At 36.4% G+C, this 23,350-nt stretch overlaps 1 protein-coding gene across 1 annotated transcript in view; it reads left to right on the top strand.

The window, feature by feature from the left end:
• Nucleotides 1-23,350, top strand: part of LOC107717964 (membrane-associated guanylate kinase, WW and PDZ domain-containing protein 1-like) — a 145,338-nt gene that overhangs the window by 71,315 nt on the left and 50,673 nt on the right. Inside the window, exons 3-6 of the mRNA XM_016524873.1 lie at nucleotides 18,715-18,834; nucleotides 20,008-20,214; nucleotides 22,040-22,256; nucleotides 23,093-23,175. Of these exons, the coding sequence (XP_016380359.1) occupies nucleotides 18,715-18,834; nucleotides 20,008-20,214; nucleotides 22,040-22,256; nucleotides 23,093-23,175 (627 nt within the window). The remainder of the gene's footprint in view (nucleotides 1-18,714; nucleotides 18,835-20,007; nucleotides 20,215-22,039; nucleotides 22,257-23,092; nucleotides 23,176-23,350) is intronic.

Here is a 23,350-nt window from a genome sequence, read left to right on the forward strand (position 1 = left end):
AGTCAGGGGAAAGAATACGAAAAAAAGAGCGAAAGATCGAACCCTTCAGTCACATCTCGTTCACAGGGACAGATGGCTTCTAGCTGAGGAACTTTCTGATCAATATGATTTATTTTCAAGCCATTGTCTAGAGTCCCTTTGGGACACGAACCTCATTTTTCCTTGGCGAGCATGTGTACATGTGTGTACGCATGTATAAGTGTGTGTGTGATGGAATGATGATGTGGCAGAGGGAGTACGGTGCACTGAACGGCTACCACCCTTGATGTAATGAGCAATGATCAACTCGCCACCTGAAAAGCGCCCAGCTTTGAAGCAGCGCAGGGAAATTCAATTGCATTCACAGCCACCCATGTCTGTGAGAGCTAGGTAATTAGCATTTAGCATGTGTGCTACTCTGTCTGCTGACAAGCAAAGCGCTTCAGCCGCGGGCTTGGAGACAGGGTAGATCTGAAGAGCATCCCAGTCGCAAGTCAGCTACGATTAGCAGACAGATGAGAGATAATACCTGCAGGGAGCCGAGGGCTCTCAGTAGGGATCGGAAACATTCAGGTGAGTTTTAGCATTGACCGTCTGTGTCTGGATGGTGTGTCGCATAGTTTAATCCAAAATGTGGGGTTTTTTGCCATCCAAAACGGGTTAATCGTAGGTCTGGTCCTCTCTGTTTGGGTTTGTCCTGTGTTTCCAGGCTCCATTTTGATATGTCAGCTCAAGCTTGATATCACTGAGCAAGCATATGTGGGCGGCTTACTGAGAAATTCAACTAAATCTGGGCATGTTCAGAATCCGAATCCCATTCCACATTTTCTTTGGCTAACACCTTGTTCGACGTAGACGAGTCTTGCGATTTGGCTGTTCTTGGCCTGAAATGCCCATTCGCTCACAGCACTTGACATTCTGAATTCAAAAGCATTTTGTGAATTCATTTGCAAGTCAAAAGCGCCCTCAGAAAGTGTTGATCACCGTGAGAGTGGACAAACTAGAGAGCAGCATCAGGCCTGTCCAGGGGGCACTACTTTGGATGGGTGGATTTAAAAAGAGGTTTGAGGAACAAAAGGAGAAGAATGTCTCTTCAGGACTGGGAATCTGCAGCAAGTTAGCCCATTTTTTTTTTTTTAGATGTCCATCAGAATTAAAGGTTGGAATTACTCCAAGAAAACTAAAGTATCTTCAGCCTAGTGTTCTGTTGTCCTTCACCCAAATGGAATGGCATCTACACATACTTTCCTTCCCAAACACTCATTATAAACCGACTGTTCGTTTCTAAATTAAAGGGATAGTTCACCCAAAAATGAAGGTTCTATCACCATTCACTCACCCTCATGTCGATCCAAATCTGTATGACTTACTTTCTTCTGTGGAAAACAAAAGAAGATAGTTTGAAATAGGGTTGTGCCGATAGATGATAGTATAGACGATAGATAGAGATATCGCCTGTGGCTGATGCCTTTGACGATAGCAAGACGATTGTTATTATTATTATTATCAGGCTAGTAATACTATCTAATTAATATTAGGGCTTATTTGTTGCATTAGGCCTATATTTCTTTTTCAGCATTTTTACAGTATTACGCGTTCTAACCAATCACACACGATTATGCTGAGCTTATGAATGCAATGGCCAATCAGAGGCGTTCAGATGAGTCATCACTGAAACAGCAGAGTTCTGTTGTTCAGCGTGCGCTGACTGAATTCTGACTCACGAATTCTCTCATTATAAACAACAAAGTGCAGATGTATGTGCGATGTAAGTATAAGAGATTTTTTCATCATATAGTGTAGATTCACTGAGTTTAACGGGAGTGCATAAAAAGTGCATTAAAGTGCATAAACTCGCGCTAGACTGAGCTTGTGATAATGTTCTTTGGTAATGTAATGTTCTTTGCAATAAATGTAAGCATTATAATTAGTAACTTACGATGTTTCTATTAATTTGTTATGTTAAATACAAATTCAGTCATATTAAAAACATTAGGCTGCTTTTAGTGTTACGCTGGAGTTGGTTCACTTTCTCGCAATGAAACTAAGTAAATAATTACATAAATTAGCACGATAATATCGTGTATCGGCGATCTCACAGGCTGACGATATGAAAATTGAGCATATCGCCCAACACTATTTTGAAGAATGTTTCTGTTCACTGTGAAAGTCAATGGGACCCAAAACAACTTTGAACCGCACTAACTTTCGATGAGGCATTTTTCAAAATATATTCTTCTATGTTCCACTGAAGAAAGAAAGGGTTTGGAAAAGCATGAGGCTCAGCAAATGATGACAGCACATTCATATTTGGGCAAACGATCACTTTAGTCATGTACCCATCATAGAAAAGCTCTTAAGATGCAGCTCTAGATGCATACTAAGGCCTTCACCTCCATTTTTCACACAACAAAGCAATTCTGCTTTTCTTCAGTGGCTGAAAGTTTGATATTATGTAAAAGGTGAGCTTTTCACGGGGCTGAGAAGATGATTCACGCTGAGCTCCACCCAGAAATAGAAGCTCGTACACGGGCTACGTGACACAATGTGTTTCTGTCATTACCTCTGGCCTATTTTCTCAGGGTTTCATCTGAAGATGTGTGTTTGTCATCATTTGTATCATTAAACTCTGAGGAACACAGGAAGATTGAAAAAACGGCTATTCAAAACCAGATTCTTTTGATTTAATTTAATTTCAAGTTCACACACATTTTAAGCTTAATGTTGAAAGATGGGGGACAATATGTGGATGGATTTTATTCCAAAGTGATAAGATTAATATGCCTAAAACAAAAACAAGTCATTACTCACCCTCATGTTGTTCCAAACCTTTATGACTTTATCTCGTCTGTGGTATGTATGTATGTGTGTATATATATATATATATATATATATAGAGAGAGAGAGAGAGAGGGGTAAAATGTAGTTATATCCATAAAAAAATCAGTGAGGTCCAGTGTTGTTTTAGACCCTTGTAATGTTCATTGAACAGACGAAGATATTAATATTAAATATTACAAATATTCATTAAAACATTCTTAATGTCTTATTTCGTGTTCCATAGAAGAAGTAAATCCTTTTAACTTCCATAATGAGACATATTTCTGAATTAAACAATATTTAGTGGGAAATAATGTAGGGCGGGACTTGATTTTGTTTTTTTTTGCTTTCTTAGAGTTATGGATTGCTTTCTCTGATGTAATTGGTTAATATTATGATTCTCTGCCCACATGCACATGACATTTGGGGGCAAAGCATTTTACATTTTGAAACCCCTATAGAAACATGTTTTTTTTCTTTTTATAATAAAGGTATCTGATAAATCATTCGCATTAACACCACTAACATTTATTTAGAAAATATAAATAATTTTTGATTTTGATTTTCAATTTTGATTTTCAATTGTTCTTTAAGCACTTTAAGACTAAAGAATTAAGACAGTCAGACGAAGATATTAATATTAAATATTACAAATATTCATTAAAATGAATGTCAAAAAAAAAATGTCTTATTTCGTGTTCCATAGAAGAAGTAAATCCTTTTAACTTCCATAATGAGACATATTTCTGAATGAAACAATATTTAGTGGGAAATAATGTAGGGCGGGACTTGATTTTGTTTTTTTTTGCTTTCTTAGAGTTATGGATTGCTTTCTCTGATGTAATTGGTTAATATTATGATTCTCTGCCCACATGCACATGACATTTGGGGGCAAAGCATTTTACATTTTGAAACCCCTATAGAAACATGTTTTTTTTCTTTTTATAATAAAGGTATCTGATAAATCATTCGCATTAACACCACTAACATTTATTTAGAAAATATAAATAATTTTTGATTTTGATTTTCAATTTTGATTTTCAATTGTTCTTTAAGCACTTTAAGACTAAAGAATTAAGACAGTCATTGGTCAATACTACTTTTTTTTGTAGAGGCTGAATAAAAGAGGGGAAATGACTCTGGCCAAAATGTGGTCAAAACAATAGTATTGTATGCATGCACATGGCTGGCCTGACCAGCCCGAATTTTATCTGCTAAATCTCATTCAGCCTCTAATCCCCATCCTAGCCCACCATTTGATTGCCTTTGTCACGTCGTATTTGTGTATGGACTTGTGCAGGCGAGAGAGAGTGTGCAAACGTCTTGCTTGCAGGGGGAGCCATGTGTGTATCTGTCTGCAAGTGTGTGTTGGAGAAGGACGAGGGTGGATGTGGTGGAGAGAGAGAGAGAGAGAGAGAGAGAGAGAGAGGGAAGCTTCAGCGCTGGGCTGGACGACTGCTTTACAGAGAAAGAGATCGAGAGGAAGAGGAGGAGGAGGGACGACAGACTGGGCAGCGCTAGCTGAGATGCAAGCGTCTGATGCTCACCGGAACAGGATTCTGGGATTTTCTGCTCTTTTCCATTGGATTTCATCTTGTTTTGGAAGATCTTAAGTGGATTGCTTACATTGGAGATAGCGGCTGCGGGGTTCTCTGCTAAGGTAATTTAGCCATTTTTCCCCCTCAAACATCACCTGGACTCTTTGGCTTCCGGGGTCTGGCGGTGGGGGGTGGGGAATGAGGGATGCAAAAAGAGTGACAGAAAGCTGGGAGCAGCAACGCAGGGAATGTAGCTGAATATGTGACCGTCTTGAGGGATGTAAGAGGATGTGATTTGTTGAGGATAGCAAAATGGTGCACCAGAGATGCCGCGGTCCGCATTAGCACGTACGTGCTCGTCTGCTTGAGCGAGTGGAGGTTGAATTAAGCTGTGGTCACTTGACATGTTGGAGGCCATTATGTTTAGAGTTGAGCAGTGTGGCAGACGTCTCTCTCCCAGCCCCCCTCCCATCCACACCAGCCCAATGTCTGTCTCTCCGCTGCAGCCGCTGTCTCCTGCTGTATCTGTGTCTGAAAGGCTTTCTCATGCTCTTTTTCTCTCAGCCTTGTAAGCTCAGAAAAGATGTTCGTTTTGAAGGGTTCTCTGTTTTATTGGTGTTTATAGGTTAAATAGCTGCATTCTCTGGCTTATAAACGACAGGTTGGTGTTTTACAGATCTTATGTACATCTAGATTATTTGATGAAGATGAAGATTTGAGCCAAGTAAATCTGAAGCCAGGAATAAGCCTGCTGTGTGTGCTGCTGTGCATTGCATGGCGTTCCCTTGTAAGCTCGGTTTTGGTGTTTAGACTCCATCAAATCAGCTCATCAAAGCATTGATCGTTATTTTCGGCAAAGCATTATCTGGCATGTCTTGATGCATTGATCAGTTGTTTCGGCACAGTCATCATTGGACTGAGTAGACTGGATTTAATGGAGTCTATGAGTGCTAAAACCATGCTTTGTTTTGCAGTGGAGGTCTTTTTGGGGGGATATGCTTTCAGAAACCAACTCCATTTTGTTCATGGGAATATGTGGGGTGGAAAATGCTAGAATCGGGAATCTGTGTTGTGGATTAACCCTTTGCTGGGACAGATGGTTCTGTCTCCCACTGAGCCGGAAGGGCTGGCTGTCAACATCAACATGGGCGCACATCCCCGCGCCTTTCCCGATCAAGAGTCTTCCCTTTTCTAGTGTCTCCCAGTTCCAGATCTCCCAAAAATGGGTAACATGAGATTCATGTCTCTCTCTCTCTCTCTCTCTCTCTCTTCAACCTTCTGCTTTGTCTAGTATAAATCATTCTGGCTCAAAATTGTTTACTAACATACTGACAAAACATACTAGAAAAAAAAAAAGAAAAAAAAATACTTATACAAATATTGTAGAGAGATTACATGTATACACATCTTACGTGATGTGCCTTGGTCCAAGAACAACAATGTGCCAGCTGTATTACTTTTTTGTTTTGTTGTTTGAATTACAGATTAATTATATAGTTAGTAATTATATAATTATTTATGCACTAGGGGTGTAACGGTATGAAAATTTCATATCACGATTATAGTGACCACAGTTATCACGATTATCAATATTAACACGGTTTTGTTCAAATTAGATGAAAACGTTCAAAAAGAACTCATACACACACTGAAAACATTTCAATAAGTTTTATATTTGAAAATGAAATCAGAGGAATTTAGTATTAATACTACTATAATTTTGCTGTAGTGATCATATTGTCCTGATGATCGTTTTGTACACTGTTCATAATGGATATATAAACAGGTAAGATTTCAAAACATAATCTCAATTCAATATTTCATATCCCCGTATTTATATACAAACACACATATAGAAAAATTGTGTATGTGTGTGTGTGTGTGTATATTTACACACACATTAATATTAACAATAACATTAATAATAATGATGATGATGATGACTGTAACTACATATTGAACAGTGTTGCCTCATCAAAATATTTCTGTTGCTGCCATTTACTTAAAGCCATACTTAAAGACTTGAAGCCTTTACTTACAGTTATTTAGACCCGCTTTATTGATGGTTGGTTGTGCAGATATGTTAATTAACCAATGATCGGTTTGTGTATGTATAATGTGAAGTGTTGTTAGCATTACCAGTACAAACTATTGTGCCATTCGGTGTGTTTTGATAAATCTGTAGTGATCTGTCAACTGTTTGTGGGCATCAGTCACACGGAAGAGAAAGTAAAGGCTCTCAAACGCCTCTGCTGTGACAAGACTGTCAATATCTTATATCCCTTTGAACTCTACTGACGTCGCCTCCAGCCTGGACATGCCATTTATTGGTGCTTTGCCTTTTGATTAATGCTTCTGACAAAGTATAGGTATTTTCAGATTCTCTTCTTTTTTGTACTTCAAAAATCCTTTCTTCTGGTCCATGTCAGTCAGGATATGCAACAGATGGTGTAATAACTTCAGTGAGCTTGTCAAAGGTTAAAAGGGTTACAAGCTTATTTGCTTGTTTAGTGTAATTCACTTGTGTTTGTTTCATTATTTTACAGAGAAACTCTAGCCACAACGTATTTGTAGTTCTGCTCATGGTTTCAATATTAGTGGAAACTGTGGCCTTTCAAAAATGCATCATGTAAACATGCTTTTTGCAATGTGAATCCAGGGCCACACTTCATTCCAGTGTGGAGAAAAACTGGTCATGTATTTCTGTCAGAACCAAAGATAAGTTAGAAAATGCTAGATGCTATCATTTATACATTAAGTACACATTATTTACTAGTTCTACTTGTGCTTTTTTATTACTCAGAATTGATTTTCTGGTTTATTTTGTATATGATCTTTTCAGAAAACAGATAAACAAAACAAAACAAAATAGGACCATGGCTCTTGGTGTCAGTCTGATGATGTTAAGCTGGTTAGATGAAATGGGCTATACAATGGTGCAGGTCATCTCAGACTCCATTTACACCTGCTTTCTTGTGGAAGTTATTTAGACCCTCCTCTGCACAACTGTTAAATTTTTTTAAAAGTAATTCACTGGAGATACACCAAATATATGTTTTACCAGGTGTAAATGACAATTTATCTCAGCTGACCACAGTTGGATCACCTGAGACAGATGTTAACGTGTGATGCTAATTTCTTATATTTTACAATAAATCATATTTTATAAGAAAAACAAATTTTTTAGGCCTGCTGTAAACAAAAAAGTAATTGTAACTGCTTCTACTTTTTCCTGTTTTGCAGCATATTATACTATGCAAATGGACATTCTTTTTTATCTATTGAATACATTAAATCAAAAGTGCACTTTTATATATTTCCTTTTGAAACAGGCAGTTGTGTTGGGACATATCAAAAGGCTCTCCCCCTTTTTAAAAAAGCCATTATCCTTTAGTTTTTATACGTCAAAGCTGTGGACCAGGATTTGCTTATTGCTAATAGTAATTAGAAGTAGGTGGTACATGGGGAGGGACCTTCATATTTTAAGGAGCATTTAATTGGACAAACATTTTTTAAATACAATTGAGTGTGTAAGATGCGCCATCAGTATTTTTTATCTGTTGTTTCATGGGAAAAATTTTGGAATACATTTTAAATTCGTACTACACCATCTTTTATTAGTATGCTAATGATATATACGATGTGTGAGATGGTCTCAAAGCAAACATGCACTTGCAAGTTTGAAGTTTTGCCACCCATTTGATTTGTTCCATAATTTTTCCAGTCATGTCAGTGCCTTTCATTTATAGATTAGAGAGAGAAGCACATGCAGGAAAAAAAGGAGAGATGACAAGACGACAAAAAAAAAAAGGAAGGAGAAGAAGAACAAGAGTGAGCAGCCTGTATTACTCACTGGGTCAGGCTCATGAAAAATTTAATCAAGCCATGCAGATAACGGCTTCAGTTCAGAACAAACACATTCCAGTGTATGAGAGCATTTTTTCAATTAGTTTTTATGTATTTAACTGGGAGGGCATCAGAAAACGCATGAAATTGCTCCTGTGAGAAGAGCGCTGAAGATTTAGCATCTCAAACTAATCCAGTTTTTCTTGTAGAAAAATTGTAATCATGCTTTTATTTCAAGCCAAAAACCACAGGCCCTTTAATAACTTTAGAAATGCGCAAACATCCGAATGCTGGTATAGTAAGAGTCTTGACTATTATTAGAATGATGATGATAATGATTTGTTTCCAAATGCGTTAACAACAGCCTACACTACACCGCTAACTGAATCACGGCGGTGAGGCTCAGAGTCACTTAAAGCGTTGCGTCTGATTGATTGCCTCTCCAGTTACTGCAGTATTGCTCTCCAGGAATGCAATACCTCCCCTTTAACACCTCGATCCACTTTATAACTGGACAATATGTTGCTATGTCCGATTTCACAATGCCAGGTAACATTTGTGTTGTGGCTGTGAGAGGTGAAGCTGACCTACTATGAAAGAAAACAAAGAAGCTACACAACTTCTTTGTGTCTGGATTGGGAAGGGAAAGTAACTTTTGTGGGCATTTCGGACACCTAGATATGTATGTAGTAGCATTAATATTAAATTTTTACAGTACAAGTATTATTATGTTTTTAGAATTCTTTTAATCGGTGAAATATTAGACTTTGTTGGCCAACAAATACAAGACACAATGAAAGTATTTAATGCACTAAGGCTTCTGATGTGGTGCTAGTTTCACTGTGTTGCACACCTCTGCTTGACCTTTAAGGATTTGAATATGGATACATGCTAATTTTGAAACCTATTATGTATAAGAGTCATCAGACACTGCTGAATCATAAAGGCTTACTATTTTTGTCCACTTTGCAACTGTGATTTTTTTTTTCTCAGTGACAGATTAGTATGCGCATACACACATATCGAATGTTTTGAAGTCAAAGCCTTGTTACACTGAGGTGAACCTAAAGCCAAAATCCAGCTTTATGATTCAAAGCTGCCTGCTTTTTAATTTGTGTGTGCGTGTGTGTGTTTATTTCACGGCATGTTTCATCTGTGAGTTAGCATTGTGCCATTTCGTCTCTGCCAATGCCATTTGCCAATGTTTTGCTAAAGCTATTTTTTTTTTTGCTTTTACTTAGGTTTAGATATTTAAAAAAACTCATAACCATGAGGGTTTGGATTTGATTTGTAACCTGTCCTGCAACATTTGCGCTATGGAGAGGAAAGACACATATATATTGCAGTTTTTTTTCCTTTGTTGACATTTCCTTTTAAAATTTCTTTTTTTTTTATCCCATTAAAAAAAGGTCCCATTGTTTACTTCACAGCTTCACCAATCAGAAGTAGGTTATAAATGGTGAGGGATTCTTCCCAATTCATTGTAGAGAGTATTTAATTGGACAAAAAAAAATCAGTTTTTCCATGCAAACTTGCAGCTTGATGAGGAGAGGTGTGCTTTTTCTTTAAGATTACATATAGGTTTAAATTAATAAATTAGTATTGCTATATAAAAATTATATAGCAAAAAAAAAAAAAAAAGCGTTTTTCTCCTCAATAACTATTGGCACAAAAGCCACCAACTGCTTAGCAACATCTTGGCAACCACGTTAGTTTTTTTTTCCAAGAAAATTTTAGTTTTTCAAAAGGACAACGTGTTTAGCAATTTGTTTTGTGACAACAAAGTGGAAGGAATCTTTCATAGGCATGTGAATCTGTGAAGCTTTATGCCTAGAGATGTTCAAAGGAAGTTGAAGTTTGACTGAGCAGAACTCTGCAGGTTCTCCTCCTCTCAGGTTGTTATTTACAGTATGCATTGCTGACCCAGGGTCAGTGGTGCAAATCCCTTCAAAATAGCAATTCTAAGGTTGTGCTTATGAACCGGTCTTTCCAAATAATGCTTTGGAAAACCAAAATGTATTATTGTTATACTAATATTATACTTTCTAATTGTATTATTATTATTAACTCTGGTTCATCAAAAAGGAAACTCAACTTCATTTTGTTCCAAATCTTTATGAAGTCCTGTGATGAAGTTCGAATGTAGGTCATATCAGAAACCTGAACTAGGGACTTTAGGAACACAAAGCTGGGTGCTGCAGTGCTCCTGGAACCTCAGCCACTAAAATAAACTGATTTATCAGACATGGCTATTTTTAGAGCCTGTTTGTGAGCTGGATGTGCACATGGCATTGTTGTTTTTCTTATGTATTTTAGAATGTGTGATGTTAAATGTGCCTGCCTTTGGTGCTTTCAGGTTCCTTGCTGGCTTAGCACTTCACAATGCAGCTATTTTTTACCCGCTGCATGTATTTATGTCATAATATGCAAAGATGTGTGGAAAGATCAGGCTCCATTTTGTGGAAAATAAGACAGACCTGGCATGGAAACTTTGAATTGTAATATTACCTTTTACAGCAATCTACCACATCCTGGAATGAATTATATATTTATTTATGTCTTTTTGAGGCACAGACATCTTGAAACTTGCTGTCATTTGAGACACTTGTAGAAATGTCTTAAAATAGGGATCAGTCTTTCATTAAGAATAAATGAGCCTCTGTGTTTGCTGCCAAATCACTGCACTCATTTCAATTCCGTTCACAGCTCTCAGATTCTGTCCTTGTCCTAACTACAAGTTCACTTAAAGGATTAAATCACCCCCAAAATTAAAATTCTGTCACGATTTACTCACCCTCATAAAGTTCCAGATCCGGATGACTTTGGTTCTTCCATGGAATACTTAAGATGTAATTTTAAGGAATGTGCTTGCTCTAAAGCAAATGTTTTATGATGCAAAAACACAATTGTGTGCTATATTCCAAGTCTTCTGAAGTTATATGACAGACCAAACAAGATTTTCAATGAATCATTTTGGTGTGTTCAATAAATCAATTAAACAATTGATCTAGTTCACAGAAACTGTCTGAATGATTCGTTCACAAAAGAGACTGAACCTGTTGACTGACTGATATTTTGGTCATTTTGTCACACAAAACTCTAATTTTGTTTCAGAACACTTGGAATATAGTATACACGTCTTATGAAAAAACTTTATGATCATTAGAGATTCTTTTTTTTAGTTTAGTTATGTGGGGTCTGACTCTGAATCAATTGGCATTGGATATTTAAACGTACATGCACATTTCCTTTATATTTGCATTTATATGACCTTTGTCATCATCTAACACTCACTTAAAATAAAAACGCTCATAATTTAATAATACTGATATATCATCTTTGGCAAGTTTAAATGAATATATACACTTTTCATACTGTACTGTTGTGATGCCTAAATTCACTCATAGCATTTAAAACAATTTAATTTATTAAGACAGTATAGAATGTATAGAATTTTATTATTGACCATTTATTTGTTATTGGAGATATATATATATATATATATATATATATATAATATGGGTACATCCCTTATTGTAATTGCAATGCATTTTTTGCATTTTTAAAAGTTTAAAATAACATTAATTTCTGATTGAACTACTCCTCTAAAAGGAAAGGTGTAAATTATTCTGATATACATATTAAAATTAAAGTGATTATTTAAATGATGTACTCGGGAAGCTACCTACTCCTTTGAATCCCCATGCAGGAAGCAGTGTTTATCCAGATTTCCTCCTGTAGAGAGGACGTACAGATGCTAGCTCACAGGTGAGGGGAAGAAATGCCATTCAACATGACAGACAGATCCAGAATCAGTCATAAGCTGAGTCAACAGCTCAGCCAGGTTTAAGCTACATGGGGTCTTACTGTCTGACAGACTGATCCAGAATCAGACTGCATGTCAACATCTCAGCCAGACCTGCCAGACCTTGACTACACCTAGGTCAAGAAGAGACTGCCGTTCTTTTCACTGAAAACATTTACATTTGTCAAACCACAGCGAAAGGGATGCCGTTCATTTTATCTACACCTTTGAAGCATTGTATATTTTTGCTAAAGTCCATTTTTTTTGCACCAAAGTCTAAATTTGATTTGACAAAATCATTTTACACTCTCTCTGTGACCTTTAGAATTAAACAGGCTGTTTTAAGTGCATCCACCTTTATATAAGACATCTAAATGATCTTTGTTATGATTGGCTAACTTCTTTGCATATGAAAACTACTGGTGTAGTTCACACTGTCATTCATCAGGACAGGCAGTGTTGTTAAATACTGAATAGCTGTTGATGTGTAAATGTGGGCGGTAATATGTTAATGGCCTCATAGTCGTTACATCAAAACTGTGACGATTACAGATTGACCTGTTTTTGCTTCGTTTCCATAGAGTTTCCATAAATGGTCTTTGTGTTGTGAAAGTAAGTCTTTCTGGTCTGTTGAGGTCTTTTATATCAAAAGAGCTGGGAAAATCCTGTTTTCCGTGAAATGACCCGTTTAAAGATGGTTAACAATCCACCTCTGTGAGGAAAGCATGTGAAAAATTTGAAATCTGATGGATCTGAAAGACTTCTACCTCCAAGTAAAAAAAGGTAAAATTGTAAAAAGTATTGTCAATATAAATATTCTCAAATATGTAACGTTTCAGTTACGAGAAACAGATGTGAAACTGTCACACTGTGAGAAATAAGGTGGCAATTGTGGAAATGGAAAGGCGTTTCCGCCACGGAATAAAAACATAAAAACACTTTTTTTAGAAAAATGACTTCCATTAAAAACACTGTCCACATAATACATAATATACCAATATAGTTTGAAGTTATATGTGTGCGTATGCATGCACGTGTTGCATGTTCTCAGGCTGCATTGTGGGAACTCCTGATGCTGATTCATTATGAAAGCACCACTGTTCTTTTCCGGGGAGAGAATGTCTCCAGCCGCACACACACACACACACACACACTTTACTGCTTGGAAATACAACGACCAGCAAATGTGGTAGCAGCTACAGCCTGTGATGCATGTGTGTCAGTGAGGGGGTTATCATTTAGCAGAGGGTTGTAAACCCCCATTAAGTGATTGTTTCTCTTTTGGGCCCTGGATCATGCCATTTGGTGACAGTAACCCCTTTTGTTCGCAGTCACTGACCCACAACTGATGAGTGTGTGTAGGCCGGGCTCGAACAGCTGCAGATTGTGATGTTTGTTGTCACTGTTCCTCACCTTTGGTGCATTTAGCACTTGGGTGCCTGATGAGCTTTCAGTGGTCTAGCATAAGTATATTAACAGCAGAATCAAAACTGATTATGTTGACTTCTTTGTTTAAAGGGGTCATATGATGCTGCTAAAAAGAACATTATTTTGTGTATTTGGTGTAATGAAATGTGTTTATGCGGTTTAAGGTTCAAAAAACACATTATTTTCCATATACTGTACATTATTGTTTCTCCTCTAGAAAGGAAAAATTGAAATCGCATCATATGACCCCTTTAAAAAAATAATGTCTATAAAGAGAAGTGTACTGTATTCTGTAGTGTAATCTACTCTTGCTAAACACAGTGTGCTTATGTCACATGTGCACCCAGTGATAATTAAGGCCATTCAGAATCGAACGGTCATGGGAAAGCTGTAAATATCAAGGAATTTTACATTTTGTTTTTAAGTCATGAAAATGAATACAAATTAACATTAACAGTTCAAAAGTCTTTGCAAAGATTTTTTTTTTAAAGAAATTTAAATTGATCAAAAAAAGTGATAGATTTATCATGTTACAAAAGATTTCTGTTACTAATAATGTTCTTTTCTATTCATTCAAAAATCCTGAAAAAAATGTATTATGATTTCCACAACAGTGGATTTTTATTTTTTCAGTAAATTTGTCAGTTTTATTAGAATGATTCATTAGCAAATCTATCTGAATGAAAATGAAAAGTCCTTATCTAGTTTTCACAAATGACTGAAAAAGTTGTGGAAAAGTCATGGAACTGAGGTACCAAAAATGATATTTAAATGTTATATGATATTTAAATATTTGATGATACAGAAAAAGCTGTGTGTGCTGTTTTTTTTTGTTTCGGTCAAAATGACTAAAGTCAGGGTTTTTTCATTCATTGTCTGGTGTTGGAAATCTAGAACTCAGATTATGCAGAAAAGTGTATGTTGTCGGGAACATGGCGGAATGCAGGGAGATGTACAGAGTTAGGAAGGCTAGCGTACTTTGTCAATTGTTTTCAATGGGAGCGCCACGTTTTTTAAAATGGCAGAAGCGTGACAAGGCGCTGAGCGTTTATTTCACTTTTATTTCAGCATTTTTTTCCCTCAGCGCTGAGTTAAAGAATGTTCAATTACTGTCAATCAATTACTATAACCAATCACAGTGGTGGGGCTAATACAGAGGGGCGGGACTAATACCACGCTGACCAACCATCACACCCTGCTTTGTACTACGACTGAACAACAATCGAGAAGTTAATGTTGCTTGTCTCCGAGTATTCATGTCTTAACCAGATGAAATTCCCAGACTACCATAATATTGGTATGAAAAATAATGCTTGAAAAAACATTTCATTCACGATACATCTGCCATATCACTTTAGCAGATACACCGTATCACAGTAACCAAAGCATCTTAACTGAAAACGCTGCGCTGCAGAAGGGCTCTCAAGCGCTCACAGCTTGGCGTTTTCAGCTGGCTAAAAACACTGGTGAACACACAACTTAATGGTAAACATTGACTTTCATTCATATAAAATGCATCAGTGACAAGTTCCTATAATACATAACAATAAATGTTATTTAGCAAATGCTCTCAGAGACAAGAAAACCTATTGTGTGCCTGATATAAAAGCTCATACAGGTGCTTGACTTGAAAAACGAAGACCATTGCCTTTGCTATGTTCATTTTTGAGGCTGTTGATTTGCACACGATCTTCACTGTTTGGCATAGTGTTTGATATGAAATGGTTTGATCCCCTCAGAAATGAGAGATGAGGCTCTCAGGGATTGTATCCTTTAAGGGTTGTCCCTAGCAACAAGAAAATACATCATGTGACAGTCATGCTATTTATATTAGAGATATGCATCTCCATAACTGATGCTGATGCGATACACATCTCGATGCATAGCCAACGATACGATACATTAAAGATGCATGTGAAGCAGCTACCGATGCGATACGATTCACCCCTATTAAGATGCAGTGCAATCCGGTTAAATGCTATACGATGCAATGGGGAAAAAAAATGATGCTATGCAATTCAATATGGTACAGATAGTTTGCTTTTATTTTGGTTTATTGTCATTATTTGGTGGAAGATGCAGCTCTACCTCTGCCATGTTAATCTATATTCTGTGTGACTCTCAGGACATGCCTCGGACTCGTAGTGTTGTGATGTGTCATATTCATGTAGCAGCAGGGAGTGGTGAGAGAATGCACTTGAGAAACAGTTTAGAGAAGATAAATCAATCTACATATAAAATATTGGTCACAAATTATTGGTTACTTTGTAAATAATAAAAGTATTGTGCATCTACTAATAATTATATATAAATAAATCATTTTTTACCGATGCATACATGTTAGAAATGATGCATCACGATACAAATGCCAACTTGTATCCAATGCACACTTTTTTAAATCAATGCATCGCACTTTTAACTTTTATGCCGATGCACCGATGCAAATATGTGAATCTTACCATCCCTAATTTATATATTTGTGGATATGTTTTTCTACTTGCAGTAGTGAGTGACATTGGTTCATATTTGTGCATGTTGTGTAAAGTGTGTAAATGAAAGTGCTTTGCTTTCTATGTATTGTTCATAGGAGCAGAACTAGGGTGTTTTATTGCATGATTCATATGGTGAGGTGAAGGTGAAACTGAATCATCTATGATTTTTCTAATGTATCATCTATCATCTGTCATTAATACTTAATCGAGTCATTGCATAAAGGTGATGTGTGATGCTTCTTGGTTGACTTCTTTTAAAATTATATTCACATTTCTGTATTGCTTTCAAAACATTGCTCTTTTCTTTGAGCAGCCCGAGTTGTCAACTTCTGGCTTGGCCAATAGCATGTACAGTAGCAGGATTATCTGTTTGTCAGTGGAAAGAAGGGACTATATTGTAGTATTGTTGTTTCCAAGACTTATAGAACCATTTGACCCAAGTTGAGGGTATGTATCTGGACAAGATTATTTGACATTTTAAGCATTAGACTTGTTAGATTAATGCTAGCATTAACATATACACTATCATTCAAAAGTTTGGGGTCGTTACGATTTTTTAAAATGTTTTTGAAGCCTCTTATACTCACCAAGTCTGCATTTATTTGATCAAAAATACAGTAAAAACAGTAATATTATGAAATGTTGTGAAGCTGTTTTCTTTTTGAATATATTTTAAAATGTAATTATTCCTGTGATTGCAAGGCTTGAATTTTCAGCATCACTACTCCAGCTTTCAGTATCACATGATCCTTCAGAAATCATTCTAATATGCTGATTTGCTGCTGAAGAAACATTTCTTATTATTATCAGTGTTGAAAACAATTGTGCTGCTTAATATTGTTGTGGAAATCATAATACTTTTTTTCAGAATTCTCTGATGAATAGAATGTTTAAAAAATCTTTTGTAAAATTATAAATGTCTTCACTTTCACTTTTGATCAATTATAATGCATCCTTGCTGAATAAAAGTATTTATTTCTTAAAGGGGTCATATGATGCGATTTCAAGTTTTCCTTTCTCTTTGGAGTGGTACAAGCTGATTGTGCATAGATAAGATCCCTGAAGTTGCAAAGACTAAAGTCTCAAAACCAAAGAGATATTCTTTATCAGAGTTAGTTCGGCCTAAAACGGCTCGTTCTAACACGCCCCACATATCTACCTCACTATGTGAAAATATTTGCATAATGTGGCCCAAATGTGCACCAAAGAAGATCTTTAAAAAAGCATCATATGACCCCTTTAAAAAAAAAAAAAAACTTACTGACCCCAGTCACGTTCACAGATGTTTACATCAAAATAAAACCGATAAAAAGACCTGAGTCCTATTAAAAGTGACACACAGGCTTTGCAGGGCATCCATTTTGGGGCTTGTGTTTTACACTATTCGCTACCGAGAGGGCCTGTAAACCAAAGAGAATATTACATTGAGAGGTTGTTGAGAAAACGGAGTTATCATCACATCTTTGATTTATCACCAGTGTCACTAAGATGGCTGGCAAAGAGCATCTCCCATTGCTGGGTGCTATTTATATCAGCTATTCATCAGCTCCATCAAGTGATGTGGAGATACAGCACGCAGGAGGACGAGCGCGTGAGACATGCAGTGACTGCCAGGCCACCTCTTAACCTTCAGCATTGCGAATCGCTGCAGAAGACCCCAGTGTCAAAGTGCAAATAAATACAGTCGTGTTGATAAGACTTGATTTATGACAGCTGGGATATTGATTACAGGTACAACGCAAGGGGCAAATGCACTTCACATCTGTACGAGCGTCGTGTGTGTGGATGATAATATGATCGATGATGGTGTCTAATAAACATGCTCTTGGGTTATCAGAGTACATTTTAATAGAATGTGTGGAGAAAGAAAGGAAAAAAGGAAATACGTGAGGCCTTGTTTACACCTGGTATTAAGGTGAATGACATGATCCTCTTTTTTTGTAATATCTATTAATTTGACCTTATGAAAAGATACAGTAAGTTAGTTGTAAAATGTCTTGTTGCAACTTCCCAAAAACTCAATGATATTAATAAATTAATTCATGATATTCGTAATAAAATATTTCAAATATATATGTTTTTAAGATGTGTACACTCGTGTATTCAAGGGTAAGGAAAATATGTTATTACTTTTTTATTTGCTGATTACACCACGTGATATTTTTAGTCATTAAATTGAAACTTTTTTTGAAAATGGTGCAAGTCATATGCTTTTAAACCATATGAAACCAACATGAATACAAAAACAGTAGCTACATTTTGAAGGTCTTGGCACGTGATTTAAAGTTCCATTTATCATTTAAAGCCCTTGTTTAAGTGCATGGTTGATTGACAGGTCAGTGGCCTGTTTTACTGTTGTCTGGGACGTATTTGAACCCTTTTTACACCTGAATTTAGCACTGACCATTTGTGATTGGATCACCTGAGACTGATTTTAATAGAAGGTCTAAACGGGGTGTATATAAGGGAATGTGATAGAGGAGGCAGAACAGCTGTATGGACTCTTTGATCCCTAAAGCTGCTTTAATCTAACATGTAGTTAGTTGGAGCCACACTTTGCTCTCCTACAACCAATTATCATCAAGGTGTTACAACATCTTCACTTTTAGCTGTGCAAAGCTCTCTCACACTGATTTCACACTCAGCGATTGGCTTCCAGGAGCCTGTAGACTGTAGCATGTGGTTGTTGTTGGCCCTGATGTAGGTGATAATCATAGACATGGTGTATATGTGGTTTTAAGTATAAATTAGCAGTTTCATGTTGTCAGTATCTTATGGGTTCTCTGTCATTTTTTGCTCATCACAGGTACGACCCGCTCCCCTCGTGACAGAGAGGTGCCAGGAGTAGATTATAATTTTTTGTCAGTGGACGAGTTTCTGAAGCTTGAACAGAGTGGGACACTGCTGGAGATTGGATCTTACGAAGGTAAACATTTATATTTTACAATGTTACTTTTTCTTTTCACCGTCATAGTTTAAAAAAGTAAAATGTTATATGTGTGTGTGTGTGTGTGTGTGTGTACACAGTGTTTTGAGTGTTTTTTTCCTCCATGCAGACAAACATCAAACTCTAAAGCTTTTCTCATATAAATACATGCAGTAGTTACTTTTATCCATTGCATAACTTGGGATTTGTCTTTTGTATCATACTAAATGTTATAAAGGTTTAGTTATGATAAACTAAGGCAGTCCTCTTAGATCAATGACAGCTCACAATAGCTGTGGATTATGGGATGGTACGTCTGGTCTATAAGGTGAAAATCTGACCTTTTGTACATATTGTACATACATTTGATTTCATAATTTTTTTGTTTTACATTTGTTTATTCTAAAACTATTTATTTCAAAATAAATTTTTAATCACATATTTTCAGATTATCAGTGTCACAAATTTACTTATTTAATGGGTGACCTAGAAATAGTGGATAACTTTAAAGGGGTCATATGATGCGATTTCAATTTTTCCTTTCTCTCATTTATTTTACATTGTAACATGTTTTTTTAATTCTTTAACTTTCTTAGTATTAATCATTGATCATCTAATAATTGTATGTGTGTGTGTATATATATATGTATATATTTTTTTTTTCGCAATTATTTTCACACAAAAAATCATTAAAAGTATATTTTTATGTGATATTTTCAATGTGGTCTCCGACTTTTGGATCCCACTGTGCTCTATATATGTGTGAATTCTCACCCATTAGAGACGTAACAAATGACACTTTTGTTAATAGTTAAAATCTTTACTTTATTTTTACTCTGTCCTGCTGATGTGTTTTGTCAAAATTAATCTCTTAATTAATATTAAGGTTTATCACTCGGCTTGGCATGGCTGAATTCTAAATGTATTGCTCTCATTTAATGATGTGGAGTACTTTTCTTTCAGACAGACAGCTCTGTTCATTGTGTACTCCCATTACCCTTAAACAATACTGCCTGATTGTCCAGACAACACTGATAATCTCCCTTGCATAAACTTCATGAAGACAAGCAGTCATTTTCATAATAGAGCATTTTCAAAACCCCACATCATCATGTCTTGCATTTCCTTTAAACCTCCTGTTCTGAATGCTGGTAATATCCTCTTGTTGCCTAGGTAACTATTATGGAACACCCAAGCCGCCCAGCCAGCCCCCTAGTGGGAAAGTGATTACTGGCGATGCTCTGCAAGACAGCCTTCCTGGTTCCCAGCAGTCAACCCCACGCCGCACCAAGTCCTACAATGAGATGCAAAATGCTGGAATAGTGCCTACAGAGACTGAGGATGATGATGAGGTTCCTGAAATGAACAGTAGCTTCACAGGTCAGCAGCCAGCCGATTTGTTTGCGTTTCTGTCTGGCACATGGGAGAAGGGATGAGTGATGCCTCTTTGTTGCTTTCCTCTTCCTTCACCATTACGATTCAGGGAGGAAGGGGGAAAGAGCGCCATCTGGCTGTGGTAGAGGGTTTTGTTTGTGTTAGAAAGCACCAAGATGGACTCTTCTCGTCTTTATTTATTGATCCAACAGTTATGCGCTGCCAACTTTTACACTCTGTATCAGAGTATTGAGAGTTTTGCGTTTTGTGGTGTTCTTAGAAGACATCTGTCTATGAAATAGAATGCCACATGATGTAGCTGCTGGTTGATGAGAGGTGTTGACATCTTTGTAATCTAATAAAAAGTGGACAGCACTAATTACAGGTTTCAACAGTTTTGTGATGCGATTTTATTGCTCGAATCACATTCAGAGATGGCAAAAGATCAATGCAAATGTCCACATTGCATTATATTATGAATGCAAATATATTCCGTTGGGTCCTGGACAACAATAAAGCACCGCCTGTTCACCTGTTAATCAACCGTTGTGCTAAAAGAAGGGTTTGAGACTTCACCAAAGACATTTTCCTCATCTGAGTAGGTAGAAGGTGTACACATCTAAAGTTCAGTTAATACAGCTGCTCAACTACAGTAGCATTGAGCATTCTAAATGTCATGTTTGCTGTGCGATTAAAAAGTAGGAGTATATTTGGAAGCAGTGCTTTTGTGCAAACTTGTTTTAAAAATCTTTTTGTGCTTTGTCAACATGAAGTAACACAGTGACAGTGAATTATGTATACACACTATTGTTCAAAATCTTTTTTTTTTTTTTTTTTTTAAGTCTCTTATCTGCACTATATATTTGATCAAAAATACATTAAAATAAGTAATATTGTTAAATATGTTTACAATTAAATAAACTGTTTTTTTTAATTATTATTTTAATATATTTTAAAATGTAATTTATTCCTGTGATGGCAAAACTGAATTATCAGCAACATTACTCCAGTCTTCAGTGTCACGTGATCCTTCAGAAATCATTCTAATATGCTGATTTGATGCTTAAGAAACATTTCTTGTTATTTTTATCAATGTTGAAAACAGTTGTGCTGCTTAATGTTTTATTTTAGAAGTTAACTTGTTTTAGTTTAACTTGTGTATGAATCACCTGAAACGGATGTAAATACCAGTAGTTGCCTGCCCCTGATTCTACAAGCTGGTCTGTGCAAGCATTATGACGTTTTTCCTATCCATACTTCAGACTGTAGTTGCGTATTTTATTCAAGAGTATATTTGGCTATATTATAATATTTTATTTTGCATGTTATGTTCAATATCCAAGTTAATTCTAGAGCCCTTGATTTAAAAAGGCAATAAGCTGTCCTATTCATACAGGTTCACGCCTTTCATTTGGCAGAGTGGTTTGAATTAAAGCAGCTAATTCAGTCAGGCATGCCACGCAATGTAGTTGACAGTCGATTTGTTTAGATTCCTCATCTCTTCAAGAAGGTTAAGTGTTAACTATTTACACTCTTATTGATTTGAGGGGATGTTGGTGATTTCATTTTTTATTTATTTTTTGGTGTGGGTGGGAAAGTGTCAGACAGCCTGGTGTCAGTATGCGTATTTGTGTATAGTAGAGTGTGAATAGTGTTTGATCACTCCAGAGTTTACAGGAAGTGAGAGGGAGGGGGCCTGGTGCCAATCTCCAAACCATTAGCATTAGTAAAAGTACATTGCCATATTCATTTAGGATGCATTTCTCAACCAGAGCCTCATGTTGAACTCAGAGGGTCTGTATTTGTGTACTAATCTTCTGTGTGCATGCAGGAGACTCGAGTGAACCGGACGACCACCCCTCCGTGCAGCCCTTCGCCCGTGACCACGTTCTACCCTACGGGCTCAACAACACCTCAGCGTCAACCACGGAGAGCTCTCAGAATACACACACACACCCCGGCTATCCCACGGAAGAGGACCCTCTGGGGCCTCTGCCCGAAAACTGGGAAATGGCCTACACTGAGAACGGAGAGGTCTACTTTATCGAGTAAGAACTAACTGCTGTTTATATACTTTTATTGGACGGACATTTACAGTGGCCATGAAAAGCTTTTAGATTTGAAAAATACATGAATGTCTGCATAAATAATGCAAAAACTCAAACCAAGTAGTGGTTTTATTTTTATATTTCATGCTTAAGACATATAGTTATATTGACATAATAAAAAAAACATGTGAAGTCAGTTTAAAAATAAATAAGAAAAAAGTTTCAATTAAAAATGTATTTAAACTAATTCAAATTATTGCTAAATTAAAGTAATTGCAAATATGGCTGTAATTGTAAATGTATGGAAATTGAAAATAGGGCAATAAATCAAATAGAGAAATTGAAAATGCAAAAATCAAATCACTTCATTCTCATGAATTTGAATAACTGTATTTTTTTTTAACATTTTTATTATAATTTGTATGTTTTTTTTTTCAACATAGATAATTGCTTGTTGATGTTGAACAAGTTGATTTGTGGTTTAGTTTTTTTTTTGTAATTTCTCAAATGTTTGTCACATTTGGGCCTCCATACAGAAGTGAAAGCAGATCTAAGAAAAGTTGTAAGATCATTTGTTTGCAGATCACACTTCTACTATTTTTATGTATAGACTCAGACTGCACTATAAATACCTGGGGTTACAGTGTGTTTCTTATTTTAAGTTATATTGCTACTGGCAGTTTTTCAGATATCAAGACAGGAAGTATCAAACATTGCGGTATCTTTAGTATATGTTTTCCTGCCTGCTGGGATGCAGAAGAGAGACCACAGGATGTTGTTCTGCAGGCATCTTTTAGAACAATGCCTCACTGTCTGTGTTCTGCATCTATTCTTAGCCACAACACAAAGACAACATCCTGGATAGACCCCCGATGCCTGGACAAACCTCAGAAACCCCTGGAGGAATGTGAAGATGATGGTATGAAAATGTGGTTGAGTTTTTGTCCTGTTTGCTTGTGCAAATATCAGTTTCATGGTGTGTTTTTAATTACATGCATTCATAACGCTTGTTCATTAGAGTTTTTGTGGCATTGGGCATAAATAAGCTTTTAGTGTTGTAAATCTACAATGTAAAATAATATCTGTGTCACCAT

This window comes from Sinocyclocheilus rhinocerous, unplaced genomic scaffold (genome assembly GCF_001515625.1).
Source record: "Sinocyclocheilus rhinocerous isolate Xijiao unplaced genomic scaffold, SAMN03320098_v1.1 scaffold994, whole genome shotgun sequence".
NCBI lineage: Eukaryota > Metazoa > Chordata > Actinopteri > Cypriniformes > Cyprinidae > Sinocyclocheilus > Sinocyclocheilus rhinocerous.